The 15,886-nt window shown below is 33.5% G+C and overlaps 2 protein-coding genes across 2 annotated transcripts; both read right to left on the reverse strand.

Moving 5' to 3' along the window:
* Nucleotides 1-5,618: 5,618 nt before the first annotated feature.
* On the reverse strand, nt 5,619-8,203 carry LOC110920050. Its single transcript, XM_035985669.1, has 11 exons — nt 8,192-8,203; nt 7,816-8,095; nt 7,633-7,735; nt 7,401-7,528; nt 7,216-7,300; nt 7,078-7,135; nt 6,713-6,921; nt 6,524-6,644; nt 6,268-6,447; nt 6,090-6,158; nt 5,619-5,988 (listed from the first exon to the last, which is right to left on the reverse strand). The coding sequence occupies exons 1-11, from the start codon at nt 8,201-8,203 to the stop codon at nt 5,752-5,754; spliced, it is 1,482 nt and encodes a 493-aa protein (XP_035841562.1). The 3' UTR covers nt 5,619-5,751.
* On the reverse strand, nt 7,987-11,063 carry LOC110920051. The gene is made up of 8 exons (XM_035984912.1): nt 10,990-11,063; nt 10,854-10,902; nt 10,423-10,716; nt 10,053-10,328; nt 9,880-9,975; nt 9,570-9,773; nt 8,192-8,346; nt 7,987-8,095 (listed from the first exon to the last, which is right to left on the reverse strand). The coding sequence occupies exons 1-7, from the start codon at nt 11,007-11,009 to the stop codon at nt 8,317-8,319; spliced, it is 969 nt and encodes a 322-aa protein (XP_035840805.1). The 5' UTR covers nt 11,010-11,063; the 3' UTR covers nt 7,987-8,095; nt 8,192-8,316.
* Between the last annotated feature and the right edge of the window lie 4,823 nt (nt 11,064-15,886).

The following is a 15,886-nucleotide window of genomic DNA, read 5'->3' on the forward strand; positions in this document are numbered from 1 at the left end:
AGGGTCTTTTACTTGTTTCGAGTCGTAGTTGCGTCTTGTTAAGTCATGTCGTGCGCGTACTATTGCACCGTTCGATTTTAGGCCGCGTCGCCCGTACTCAATCTCCATTCGGGCGAGGTTGGCCTAGTTTCGAGTTGTTGTGTGATATGCACTTGTGTCGAACGACGGCCGCGAACGAAATGCTATACGGCCGTCGTCCGATTGTACACTATTATAATATTATTTTATTATATATATAAAAAAAAATTTCAAAAAAAAAAAAATTCAAAAAGAACAAAAATAGTTTGTGATTACTAACGGTTCACCTGTTTTGCGTTGTTTGTTTGATTCTTTGTGAACAGGATGTCAGGTGAAGGAACGTCGTCGGGCACAAAGCGCAAGAGGCGCACTACTCGTTCGCAGACGGCTGCATCAGAGCAGCCGGGTACTCCAGTGCTTCGGGAGATTAGGTATAGGGATGCTGGGACCCCACATGGACAGAGTGATAGGTTGGTTCAGAGTCCGTTGTTGCGGTTTGAGGTAGGATCGTACGAGTTTATGAAATTTGAGGCGTTGAAGAATGTGAGGTTGTTAGAAAGTAAGCGGGTTGACTGGGAGTTGCTTAGGAGGTTAGGGCAGGTTGAGAGAGTTCAGGAGTTGCTAGGTGATAAGTTTAGGTGGGCAGTGGAGTGTGAGTGGCCACAGTATCTAGAGCTGACTATGGAGTTTCACTCCACGTTTATTTATAGGCACCCAGGGGGGTTTGATCAGTCAGATGTAGTGTCGTTTGCATTAGGTAAACAGGTTTACAATATGAGCCTGATTCAGTTTGCAGAGGCGACAGGGTTGTATTCAGCTGAGGAGGTTGGGTCAGCTGAGTTTAGGAGTTTACTGAGGCAGGTGATGAGGGATCCAGCGGAGGCGTGTGTTGTGAAGGATGATTTAGCACGTTTCTGGCACACCATTGCTATTTCACCGTTTTCTAGCAATTTGGTGGCGTCGGACATTAGGGATCCAGTTTATAGGTTCGTGCATAAGATTCTATGTTCTACGCTGATAGGAAAGCACGAGGGAGATAAGGTGAACCAGCACAGTTTGTTCTGCTTGATGTGCATGGTTGAGAGGCGGCCAGCCAATTTAGCTAGTATTCTGGCGTGGTCTTTGGCGAGGCCGAAGAAGGGGGGTAGTACGGCCAGGTTGTATGGTGGGCCGTATATCACTTTGTTGGCCGCCAATTTAGGAGTGTTTGCTAGGTTTCCAGCTGATAGGATGACTGCGGGCCCCGCTCCATCTCTTGTGGAGTTGAGGAGTCTACAGCTAGCCGGGATTGTCACATTCATTGAGCCGCTAGCGTGGACAGAGGTTTTGCCAGCACCACCGTCTCCGGATCCGACTGCCGAGGAGGCAGCGACCACTACGATTCCGGAGCGGTACCAGGTGCCACTTCAGCGACATCAGCTCCCAGCTAGGGAGTATCCATTCAGGCAGCCGCGGTCGGAGCCGCTTACGTTAGAGGGTTTGTATGATCGGGTCGAGCAGGTGAGACATGAGATGCAGCTGGGTTTTCAGGGTTTGTATGACCACTTTCAGTTACAGTTACCACCAGCACTGCAGCCACAGCAGGGGGGTCCCGCTGGTGGAGAGGAGGAGCAGGATAGTGGAGATGCATGAGGATGAGCAGCAGTGATAGCAGCGGTTATATCTTTTGTTTTATTTTTATGCTGTTTTAATCCTCGATAGTCGGTTTGTATAATACGATATATTTGGTTGGTTGGGTTTTTGGGTTGGATGATACTTGTTGGTTGATGCTTTGATCGCATATATTATTTTGGGTTTGGTATGTTTGAATTGTTAGGTTGTTTTGCCGCTTCCGTTCGCGTGTCCGAGTTAGTACAGTTTGCTGAGCGCGTTATGGATTGGAGGGCATGTGTGGTATCGACTGGCATATTGACAGTCTCACATATGATTCAGCTAAGTCGTTCCACTTGTATACTTGTATATTATTTTATTATATTTTTGTTTTGGGTTTTTAGGAGTCCGGTTTCCATCTTTGCATTAGGGACAATGCAACATTCAAGTGTGGGGATGGGAACTTGTAGTTAGTGAGTCATAGATTATAAAAAAAAAAAAAAAAAAAAAAAATCCAAAAAAAATTTAAAAAATAGAAAAATGTCTTTTGAAATAAGAAGTTTGCAAAATAAAAACGGAAAATGATAGAAAAGTCGGGTTTTTGATCGGGTTCAAATAATAATAATATGAGATAAAATATTCGTGCTTGTGTCTAGTTTGGGATGCGCGGGTAGGCTTGATTCGGTTTCGGGTTCCTTTGATATTAATTGTACCTAATTGTCGGTCTACTAGTGGGTTCTCATCTAGGGAGAGTGGGGAAATTGAAACCGCCAATAATAGTATAAGGGATGCCGTTATAAGCTAAGATCGTTAGAGTTTTTGGTCATTATCTCGTCGAAAAAGAAAAAAATAATAATAATAATAAATAAATAAGCGAGCTAGAAACTAAATGAAAGTAGCCATTCTATGTAATCTGTGGTTGGGGATAGCGACTCTACAGCCGGAATACCGCTAGAATGTGTGAAATCGACCTTGCAAAATAAATAAAAAGTACCGAGGCCTATGTAATCTGTGGTTGGGGATAGCGACTCTACAGCCGGAATACCTCTAGGATTAGGGAAAGCAACGTCTACGCTCGTAAATGAAAAAAAAAAAAAAAGAAAAAAAAATGAAAAAAAATGGAAAAATAGATTTGATTTTAAACTCTCTTGATCTTGGTATAAGGCGGTTAGGAAATAACCCAGTGGTGGTTCCTTTTGTCCTATAAGCTTGAGGGGGGAGTAGGTGGACTTGCAATTCGTAGCGTGAGACCCTAGGTGGATTGACCGAACTTGAACCTAAATTGCATGATAAGGGTTTGAAACCGGGTTGGGTTTAAGAGGATCATTATACTTGCAATCGCGACTAACACGAGTATCGATTTAATAAAATAATCTAAGCTTTTGTCCCGATCGACTATCTTGACTATGATTCCGTTTGCATTATTCTTTTTCGAGGACGAAAAAAAGATAAGTGTGGGGATATTTGATGTATTGCAAAATACATCGGTATTCGCGTCGGTTTTAGTCGTTAGTTAGTTAGTTTTAGTGTCGATTTAGTTTAGAATGTACATACTATTGATCTAAGTTGTGTTTCCAGGTCTTTACAGCCAAAAGGAGTGAAAACGAGCAGAATCTGGAATGGCGAAAGGCTGGCACGGAAACCGAGGAAGTCGGGAGCTGAAACGAAGAAAATTGGCACTTCTGGAGCTTCCAGGCGACCCGCGTTGACTAAACGAGCATTCCCAAGCGGGCCGCCTTGACTTAATGAAGAATCAGGGTTATTTCATTCTCTCGCGCCCCGCGTAAACTTGAACAGAAATGTGAGGCGGGCCGCGAGTGTCGTGTAAAACAATTCAGGAGTTTTAAAGCTTAGGCGACCCGCATAAGATCAAGTTAATATTCCACGCGGGCCGCCTAAAGTTGTTATGTCGGCAGACTTACGAGGATTGCATGGCAAGTTAGGGTTTTCGGTTATAAAAACACATGTTCGCATCAGCAGCCGATTATTGACGAACTAGGGCATCTTTGGGGCTGTTTTGGCTGCTGATTGAAGGCTGTGAACGTGTCGGAGGCATACCGGAAGCTAGGAATCATCGGGAAAGCATTCTTGAGCATTCGGGAGTGAAGATTCGGGTTTTATACACCTATTTCTTGCATTCTTTGTTTGTTTAGACTTTGTTAACGATGAATTCAGTTGATATTTTGATTTTGACTTTGTTTCTGATTATGTTTTCCGGCTAAAACTCATAAACTACCTAGGCGATGACTATGGCATAATGAAGATTGGATTTTTATATGATTTTTGATGTGGTTGTGATTTTTCTTGCATTGTAAACACTATGATAGTTTGTCTTGGTGCGTTTGTGTGCTTGTGATTTCTTATTTATCGTTTATTTGTTCCATTCAATTCTTGGTGACGGTCTTTATCACGGAATAGAGTTGAATTAGGGTTTTTGACTTAGGTGAGTGTCTATATCACATAATAGGTCATTAATTCTCTAGGGTGAAAAGTGCACTAGTAACCTTAGGAACAATATTCGGTAATTAATTAAAATCAAGTGTGCTGCTAGACTCGTCGCGGAAAGGCTCGAGGATATTGGTAGGTCTAGGAGTAGTTAAAAGGAATTAACCACCCATTGTCTATCAAGCCAAGATTAAACCCATAGTTGCTTTAGACGTTCGCGCGGCAAAGTAGAGCGTCTTGCATAAGCACTTTCAAGAAACTAGAGGACGGACAAGAAATCTAGAAAACCGGTAGTTTAACAACCTCTAGGGAATCTTAGTGTGCTCTTGAGAGGGATTAGGGGTCCTTAGATCTCCCTAGAGGTGAGAATTTCAAGATCCCGGTTTCACACCACATCATTATCATTTAGGAATCCATTCCGAGTTTAGCCTGCGTCTAGCCTAGGTAGTCTTCATTCTCACTGATCAGACCCCTTTGCTTGTGTTCGTGTTTTGCTTGCTAGTATTATTTTATTATTTTATCTAGGATTTTTAGAAACCCCCCCCCCCAAATTAATAAACAATTTAGTATGTCGTGTCAGTCCGAGTCTAGATAGAGTCTTAGCGTAGTCAGTAGAGTCCTGTGGGTTCGATACTCGGACTTACTTTAGCTTTACTACATTCGATCGGTTCACTTGCCGATTGTGTGTTTAGGGTTTAGGTCGAGTCTTAGTTTATAAATTTAAAGCTTAGAGAGTCTAGAATTAGGGTATTTTAGTTAGTTTTATTTAACCCATTTTCAGCACATCAGTATGGTAAGGAGAAACTCATTATTTACAACCGCCATATTTAAATTTACATATAGATCCCCTATAGTTTGATTTATGACAAAAATAAAATTGATTTAATCTATAATTACCACAACAACCTTTTACATTACATAATAGAATTGAATAATAATTATATGTTTGTAAATATATGAAAAAGGAAGATATCACAAATAAGTAAAGTATTAAAAATAATTTATGGTAAGTGTATATTAAAAAATTTATAATTTATAAAATAAATTCCTTAAATACATTAAATTACATGTATAATAAAATTTAATTCAAATATCAACCAATAATATAATTTTACGTTATATTTAAATAAAATAAAAAATAATATAAAAATTTAATATAATAAAAAAAATATCTAGGTTTGCCAAATCAACGAATTCTCATATTGGGTACTATATTTTAAGTAAGATTCATTATTTAAAGAAGGGATTATTTTTTAAAATATTTAAATAACGTTAAAAGTTGTTATCTTATTACTATGTTATTTTTTCTAAATACCAATTTATACATACGTAAGTATTAAATATGAGTAAACATAAAATTTAATTACAAAATAATAATGTTACTAAACATTATAAACAGATCTGGACTTAGAATCGGACTTATGGTTTCATACACATAACAATATGAAGTTTATTAAATAAAAGTAACTAAAAACATAATAGATAAACCGATTTAGTGATATGATTAAACACAAAAATGCATAACAAAAACAAAAAGCAAATAATCATAAAGAACAAATCTATAATGTTCGAAATAAAACAACCATGTTCATAAAAATCAACCACACAGTTATAACCATTGTCAAAACAAACATAAATATCCAAATACTTAAGAAAAAAACAGACGATTTCATCCAACAATGTTCGAAATATAGGTGACTACTTTTCTTTCTTTGGAATTAGAAGAACTGCATCCACACCACCATCTTTACGCGACTTCGAAGAAGACTGAGAAGATACATCATCCACGTCATACACGGTTTCCAAATTGCGCTTCAAGTCACGCTCGCTGCTCGTATCAAACTCAGCATCCATCCGATCCAACGATGTTGTAAAGCCAACTTTAAACACATTTGAGCAAGGGGTTACATCGTCTCCCGTTTGGGATATAGAATCCTAGTTAAATATAATGAATAATAATTAAGTATGAGTTTGGAAATACAATTAACATATAATGAGTTAAAGTTGAATAATAAATAAGGTAAACGATACTAAACCTTAACAGGCAAATAATCATTACGATTTGAATCGGATGGTTCGACATTGACGGCTTCCTCATCAATAGGCTGTTTTTGTAAATTATTTTAAGTTAAAACAATATATCATTTTAATCAGTAATTAAACATTGATGGAAGATTGTAATAATATTATAAGGGTGAATTGGAATAACTATACCTGAATAGTGTCAAAATGTTTATCCAGCTCGGACAAAACAACCGGGTTATCAGTCATCTTGGAGACTGAATATCCATCAGACTTCTTGCTGATGTTAAAAGAAGAAACAGCAATCTTGAATGCAAACTTCATATTGAGTAATGAATTTAGCTCATTTGGAAAGCTTCCTTCGTTTGCTAACTGTTGAAAAATAAAATATAATTAATATTTTGAAAATAAAAAAAATATATGATAAAATGAATTATTTACTACATACTTCAATGTTGTTGTCTAAAAGCTGATTAGCATTAACCTTCAAAAGCTTTGTCACCTCACGCTCAAACAATGTCAGACTCACAATACCAGTGCAGTCTTGGACACGTATATAAAGCCTAATTCTGAAAAAAATAGAAATGAGATTAACTTATTTTGACAACAAAATAAAGAAAAAATGGTTAATATTTACCGTGGAATTGATGTAACGGTCCTTGTATTACAAATATCAGTCTTGCATTCTAAGACAGTAACCTCTTCAGAACCATCAGTACCATCCTGCTTTTCTTTAACAACAGTAACGGTTGAAACCTTTTTGTTGCAGTTTGTGCACGCGTTGTAAAACCACTCATTGTTGGATGCAAAACTCTTGATAGTGCCAACAATGACAACAAACCTAGTCTGTGTTTAAGATATATATAATGTATTAAAAAAATTGATAGTGTAAAACATATAAAAAGTATATGTTATCCGTGTTACCGTATCTATTGAGGTTAACGACCCAATGGGAAAAAAGGTGAGGTCAGAAAGAAATTATTCAGTGGCAGACTTCGCAACAGAAGAACTTAGGCTAGAATAACTGGAAGACATTTCGGGAGAAAGTTTCTCGATAAATCTATTAAAAAAATAAAAATTAAAAATTTAGATTCACATAAATGCATAGGAAATTTAAAATAACTTATTAGGATAGTGAACCTTTGTTTAAAGTCAGCAACCTCATCAATATCACTGTTAATTAAGACTCGGGTGACAGTATACAAATTTGAAACAGACAAATGACCTGAACATATATATATAATTATTTTAAATAATGCAAAGAATTATTCAAAATGTAACCATAAAGAAAAAAGAAACACAATATATTTGAAGTAATACGATACCTCCCCAGAATCTGTACTTCCCAAACTGAATTATTACGACGACATTTTTTTCACCTCGATTGTTGCTCTCATACTCCATTATTTGATCCGCATAACCGTCCCAAAGCGTCACGAAAATCTGCTTATTGCTGGACATTATTGAAATGAATAAAATCAAAATAGCAGTTCAGAGTACATAATATAGAAAAATAATATATTAAACAATAAAATAGAGGAAAAAATAAATAAATACTTCAGGTCTTCAAGCATAAAGGTGACTTTCTTCTGGTTTTGTCCGTTATTAGTTTCTGTGTCTACCTCGAAGGGAAAACTTTTGACCACAAAACCGATTACATCTGTTTATAAAAATGAAATAGTGTCAATAAAGTAAAAAATGTGTTGTGTTTAGTTAAATAGTTATAATTGTATATCATACCAATTGGACTTTTAAAAAACTTGTTGTCAACTGTTGGATCCTCCACAACTGAATCAAAGGGAGTAAAATCAAAACCCCATTCAGAACCAATAGCCTCGTGGCATTCCTCAACAACGGTGTTGTTATTAAGGTTAATCTTCAAACCACCGTTAGCGTACTTCACCTTCTGACGATTCTCACCCAATGAAGGATTTCTAATAGTCAAACAACGCTTTTCTTCCAAAAGATGTTGATATCCAGCTGCATTTTTAGCCAAAACAAAAGCTTGCATTTTTGTTCCCTGCCAAACAACAACATTATTTTAGACAAATAATAAGTAATTTGACAACTAACAGTATATAAAGTTAAAATATAACATACGTATATGAACACTTACCTCACTGTCCATGAATATCATATCATAACAATACACTTTTCTAGCGTTATTGAAATCAGCTCTTGTCCACAAACGAACAATGCGTATTCTTATGGTATAGTTATCAACATTGAGGTCCAAATTATTCAACAATGTGATTGCACCTTCTTCCATTTCTGCAAAAAATTCAAAGTAAAGATTAGTAAACAAACACTATATAATAACACATTGTAATTGTAATTGTAATAAATTATAAAGCAATATAGTCTAGAAGTCTCATTGGTATTCTTACCAAAGAGTATGAAAAATGATGTAGAAAATGTTGAGTAGATAAAACTGAGTACAATTTGAAATGTTTAAAGAATATTTATAATAGGTAGACAAATTAAATTAAGAAAAGATTGTGTAGTATAAATGCAAACAATATCGAACAAAATCAATTATACTATAAGATGAAAATGGAAATATGTAATATGGAGGTGTTTTCTAAAAATAAAGTCAATCAAAATAAATTTCCAGAAATATGGTAATATGTCATTAAAAATTATAAAAAGAATTGTAAGTAACTAACTTATTATACGCATTGTCAATATTAAATTCATTATTAACCTTTTATTGAATTTGAAATTAAGGAACATTATAAAACTTTAGCAGTTTTAAAGTCAGCATTGAACTATGACATATTAAACATTGATGAACATATCCATATAATGTGAATAACTAAGTATACTACATGGTGGTGTTATTCGGTTTGTTCGTACTGCCGGTGATGCTTATTTTGTAAGTTTTCATATCATCTTGAAAACTGTTAAAACACATAAGTTTGATGCGAATTTAATTTACTTAATGAATATTAATATTAATTTTCAAAAAAAATGAAAACATTTATAAATATGCAAACTAATATGGCGTACATGACTTTCGGCAATTATTATATATAATAAAAAAATTATTATGGTATGTTTAAAAAAAAATGTTTATAATGTAACATCATAGTGTAATATATTAAAGATATAATACTAAGTTCATAATACTTTTTAATATATGCAGAGTTAGTTTATATATTGTTCTTTAAATATATTCAGTTGTAAAACAATAATCAGCAATAATCAACAATACCATACGTTTATCTATGATAAGATGTTGCAGTGGGAATACAAATTAGTAAAACAATAGATTATACTCTTAACTATTTTCTGACAGTGGTTAAAAAAAAATAGATCGAAAGATATATAAAATCTTGAAATAAAAGTCAAAAACCAATGTTATAACCCAAAAAAACTGCGAAGGACGAAAAAAACCTGCCATAATTGTCATATATCTAATTACTACGGTTAACGTAACGTACAACCCTCTCAATAGTCAACACCTGCTCATTTTCATCAAAATAAAAGTGAACCTGGTCACGGGCCTTAATTTGAGCAGCTTTCATGAACTTCTTCCAAGAGGTTAAAGCGTAACGATAACCACGACGATTGGGTCTTCTTTCACGTCTGGTACCGTTAGTAATCTGCTGTGGCGGGTCCAGATGCAAAAATTTTATGGTCAAATCTTTTAACCCTTCATGAAGCTTAGCCATATGTGAAACAGGATTAGGAATTCTCTGTATTTAAGTAAAAATGAAAAAAAATATTAATATTCATTAAGTAAATTAAATTCGCATCAAACTTATGTGTTTTATCAGTTTTCAAGATGATATGAAAACTTACAAAATAATCATCACCGGCAGTACGAACAAACCGAATAACACCACCATGTACTTGTTCTTCAACTTCATTGTCAACATCTATTGGAGCAACCTCAATCTGCAAATTAAAATACAAATGATGAATTTCAGGCTGATATGTATAAAACATAGAATTAAGTACATATATTTAATTACCTCATCAACATGTAATTTAGGATATGTGATTTCAACCCCGGTTTTTCCAAAGACTTTCATATAGAAAAAATGTCCAAATCCTTTGGTGAATAAGAAATAACAACCAACCTCCAACTGAAACATACTAATAATTACATCCATACCAGCGGAAAAACCGACTTTGCCGTCATTAGTTAAAATGGAAACGTTAAACATTTGGTTGTCGATCATAACCGTAGAGATTACATCATTTGACGAAAAATCGTAACTTTTGGGGAAAATACATTCAGGAATGACCTGTAGCATGTTAAAAAAAGTAAAAAGGTTAGTATCTATAAATAAATAAATAATATTTGAATATATCAGGAAAAGAAAATCACATTTAACTTACATAAAAATTGCATGATGGAGGTTGCATATATGTCCAGAAAGACCCACGACTAACACCATCTTTGTAAGTCATTAACTTAAACGTAGCATGATCTAAAGGATTAAATACTACCAAACATCCCTGAGTTAGTCCCAAGTGTTCAACAACATTGGACCAACCACGAAAGAAAAAAAACTTCCCTTTAGACGCGCTTAAGAAAACATTAAAGTCACGACCATCTTCACTGTGTATCATAACATTAGTAGGGCATTTGTCAACACCCCACAGTTTGGAAGCCGCATCATCCGGAATGGACTAATCATAGAATTTAAGGGAAAATGAATTGTAAATACTTTCAATTGATTTAAAAAATAGAATAATAATTATATGTTTTTAAAAATATGAAAAAGGAAGATAACACAAATAAGTAAAGTAAAAGTATCTTCCTATACCAGAATAAGTTGGTCTGCTCGATTCATTACCCTACAGAACCAGGGTCCACTGTAACCGAATTACACAATACAATGTTAATAAAATATAACACGTCAAAGGGATTGTTAGAAAATTAAAAAACTATCCACATAATACCTTGATGAACGTTCGCCCATAGTAAAAAACTGCAAAAAAACAGGTTACAATAAAAAAAAGACATCAAATCTAATATACTTCAAAAAAAAAAAATAAGTAACAAACAAAGGATTAATGAATAAGTTGAAGAATGAGTTGTATACCATAAAAATAAGCATACTAAGAAAATAAATAAATTGTATAAATAGTAAAATAGTTAAATATAAATTTCATAAACATACATAACATACTTTTCGTTTCAAAAAGTTGAATCAGAATTTTTATAAGACATGTATTTAGCAAAATACAAAATAGTTATTAGGGTTAATGATATCAATACCATTTGAAATATCAGTTACACAGTTAAATAGAACATAAATAATACAAAAAACACTATTTGTGGTTATATATAATAAATATACAAATGTTAAAACAGAGGTGCAATATACTTACCGATGCTTGTATTTGCAGGTATGATGATGAACAAAAAAGAGAAAACGCTTCTCAAGTGAAGGATTGCAACATTATACTAAAAACAATTTTGTATATATATGGAGTACAAATGGAAACGGTTCCAAAATTACCTAAAAAAATTAAAGATTATTCATTCAAAAAGGCAAGTTTCCATATATAATGAAGTTAGGGCGGTTAAGGAATATACAGGAAATCTGTGATGAGAAAAAGAAACAACCTGTCGACGAAGCAATCAGTAAGAGAGATTCCAAGAAACTATTTTGAGGAGTCGTTGACATTGCCGAGGAGTGTAAGAAAATTATATAACTTAACATTTCCTGAGACTCCTTGGCAACATCAACGACGCCTCAATGTTCCAAGCAAAAAACTTTCACTGATTTTTCATTCAACATGATTTCTTATCCTTCATAAAAGGTTTAAAGGCGAAATATAAACTGCATATACCTTAATGAAGAAGGGACAGGCATAATATAAACCTGCAAAAACAGGTTTGAATGCGAATAAATAATCATATTTTATATTGAAATTCAACAGTAATGTTAATCATCATAAAGCATCAGATATTGATAGAAAATCAGATACAGGATAAAATTAATAGAAAAAATTAAAAAAAAAAACAACAAATCAAACAGATCTTATGTCTAAAAACAATATATTCAAATACTTTATGGTGCATACAATACAGAATCAATCAAAATTAAACGTTTTTTGACAAAGAACTGTGATATCAGATTATCATTATATGGATTTGAATAAATATAGCACCAAATTCAATGACAATAACATAAATAAATGGAATAGGAATAAACTACAAATTTTTTACTATGAAACTCGGATATCAGCTAAACATTTTAGGGATTTTAACAAATCTAACATCAAGTTCAATAACAATAACATACAGTTCTGGAATATGAGTAAACATAAAATCTAATTACAAAATAATAATGTTAATAAACATTATAAACAGATCTGGACTTAGAATCGGAATTTGGGTTTCATACACATAACAATATGAAATTTATTCAATAAAAGTAACAAAAAACATAAGAGTTAAACCGATTTAGTGATATGATTAAACACAAAAATGCATAACAAAAACAAAGAGCAAATAATCATAAAGAACAAATCTATAATGACAACCGGATCTAGGGTTTGATGTACAGAATAACACTTTTGAAGAATCCAAAATAAAATTCAGACAAAAAAAAAGGATTAAACTAAGAAATAAACAATCTACACTTACAAAGTTTCGATATGGATCAAAGAAAAGTATCAGGAATCGATTGAAGAAGATGAACTTGAAAAGGATCGATTGAAGAGAAGGCGGTGGTAAGAAACATAATTGAAGAGAGAGAGCGGTGATATTTATTAGCATTGAAGAAAATTGAAGAAAATGAAGGAATAGGGAAGAAAATAAGAATGGCGCCCAAAGTCAGAATTATCTGGCCAAAGAGACCTGCCACATCATGGTCAAATGGTCAACCTTTATTTTGCTTTAGTATAGTAGATAGATAATAGCGACAAAAAGAAAGAAAAGAACCGTAACGTTTTATTCTTTAGTTGTATGGGTATAAATAGGGTTAGCATTTAGAGAAAACGGTGAAAAGTGTGAGAACGGTGAGAACGATTTTGGTGGTGACATGTGGCATTGATGCTAAATACCACTAAGGGGTAATATTGTTAAAAAACCCATTCACATGAACTGGGTGTTCAAATAAAACGCTATAAAAACACCCAATTCAGAAAAACGCCATGAAAATACCCAGTTAAAAACGCCATAAAACACCCATTTCAGGAAAAAACGTCATGAAAAAACTCAGTTGAAAACGCCATAAAACACTCAGTTCAGAAAAACGCCATGAAAATACCTAGTTAAAACGCAATAAAAACACCTAGTTCAGAAAAACGCCATAAAAATACCAAGTCTAAAACGTTATAAAACACACAGTTCAGAAAAAACGCTATAAAACCCAGTTAATTTTTTTTCGAAAAGTATATCAATAGTATACTTGTTGGAAAGATAAAAAAAACGCTGAGTTTTATTGTGTAATTTTTTTAGAAAAATAATCACGTATAAAAAAGTTATTGACGTTTAAATATGATGGGGGGAAATGACTTTTTAAAAAAATAATCACGTATAAAAAAGTTATTGGCGTTTAAATATGACTGGGGAAATGACATGTGATTAGCATGTGCACCCTTGTTTGAATCTTCCAATTTTAACCCTCCTAGTAGTTATAAGGTTGCCATTATTTACAAAAATATCACTGCATCATTTTAGCCACAAATCAAAAAGATTCTATGACTGAAAATCGTTTTCACTGTTCTCACACTTCAAATCATTTTATCTTGATCCCATTCCGGTATAAATAATCATTTTGTAAAAAGTTCACATAATTTTTAACATTAGTTAGTGAAATTCACGAAAATCTGTTTAATATATATCAACATGGAGGATGATTTATATAGCTTCCGTACATTAAAATGATTCGTGCAAGTTGATATATGATTAGGGCTGGCATATCGTGTATACCCGTAAACGATAAGACACGACACGATAAGACACGATACACGAAATCCGATACACGAACACGACACGATAACTTATCGTGTCCTTTTTTTCAAACACGAACACGACACGATATACACGAAAATTACCTGTTAATACCTGTTAACATGACTATTCGACTGTTATACACGAAAATTACCTGTTAGTACCTGTTAACACGAACAAAAACACGAACACGACATGCTATCTAAGAGTTACAGTGGGAGTTTAGGGTTTTATTTTTTTTTTTAATTGAATGAGAAATGAAAATAGAAAGGAATTAAGGAACCCACAAGCATATGACTGACGAGTTTTATTTAATTTAATTTCTTATCGTGTACTAACGGGTATTAACAGGTAAACAGGTATTTAACCTGTTTATACACGAAAATTAACAGGTAATATCGTGTCTACCTGTTTGGTACACGATACCTGTTAAGGACATACACAATACATGTTAACTTCGTGTAGGTTCGTGTCATGTATTCGTGTAAAATTGCCGGCCCTATATATGATATTTATATACATTTTACATATCGCTTCAGAGTCGAAAAACAAAATAGTGTTCATAACTCATGGCTTTTCTTCGTGGCATAGACAAGAGAACGTCTCTATAAATCTGTTACATGATTTAAGGAATACTAAAGTCAACAAACTCATGGTCATTAAAATCAGTTGCACCTATTTCCGTAACAGGGGAAAGTTTATTTGAGAAAAAAATTTAATTGAGAAGAAAAAGAACAAAAGGTAATTTTGTAAAACATTAAATAGTTTTTTCACTTATCTCATTTATTATTATTTTAAATAACTAATTAGTCATAAAAACTAGTATACTCCACACTAACTTTTTTTGCCTACACAAATCAAAAGTTAACTTACATATTTCGAAATTCATCCTATACGTTGAAATTTATCCTACACAACTCGTAATTTATCCTGCACAACTCGTAATTTATCCTACACTTTAAATTTTTTTTTATTTTATTTTTTTGAAAAAATATATATTTTGAAGATAAGTTACAAAAAATTTAATGTAGTTAGCTATTAAAGAGGAAGACTACAAATTAATGACGTATATAGATTTACCAATGTACCGTTATATTAACATTAAATAATTATATTAAATGAAGTAAAATAAAGCATTCTTATTGGTTGAAATTTCTTATTTTTTCCTCTGACAAAAAAATTGTTCTCATTTGAACTCTCCATTTCCGCAACATGTGTTATTAGATGTAGTAATGAGATGCACTTGTAAATGTTTGAAGTAGAAGCACTTGAATAGAATTTTATAGAGGCAATTTAAATAACTCAAAGAATACATGTAAAGTCATACACAGTAAAAATATTAGGGGTGGGGGCGCTCCACTATTAATGGAACTAGGTTTAAAGAAGTTCGTCGCGTTGCGACGAATTTTTTTGTTATTTAGTCTGTGTTTACATGTGTTTTGAAATCACTACGAGCATGTTGCGAACAGAACTTAACAAGAATAAAAAGAAAATGTAGAAAAAAACACTAAAAGATAACCGAAAGCAAATCAACCAAAAAAGTTGTATGGTGACTTTGTTCGTATGAAACCCGTGGTCAGAGATGAGAAAATTGTTCTAGGTACCGGTACCAAATTTGCTGAACCGAAAGATCTTAAGCACCAATTCGGTGCCGAATTTTGACGTTCCTGGTACCGGTTCACTGCCGTTTTTATCTGTACCGTAACCGGTATTTTCGGTATCAGTATCGATTCTGTATCGGTTGGCACTGAGCTCATCCCTACCCTAAAACTAAAAAAGAAAAAATTAAAAGTTGAAGAAAATCAACAAAAAAGTTGTACGATACTGTTGTTGTATGGTAACCGTGATCAGGGATGAGCAAATGGTACCGGACTACCGGGTAGCCGCACT

Source organism: Helianthus annuus, chromosome 16, assembly GCF_002127325.2.
Source record: "Helianthus annuus cultivar XRQ/B chromosome 16, HanXRQr2.0-SUNRISE, whole genome shotgun sequence".
NCBI classification, from domain to species: Eukaryota; Viridiplantae; Streptophyta; class Magnoliopsida; order Asterales; family Asteraceae; genus Helianthus; species Helianthus annuus.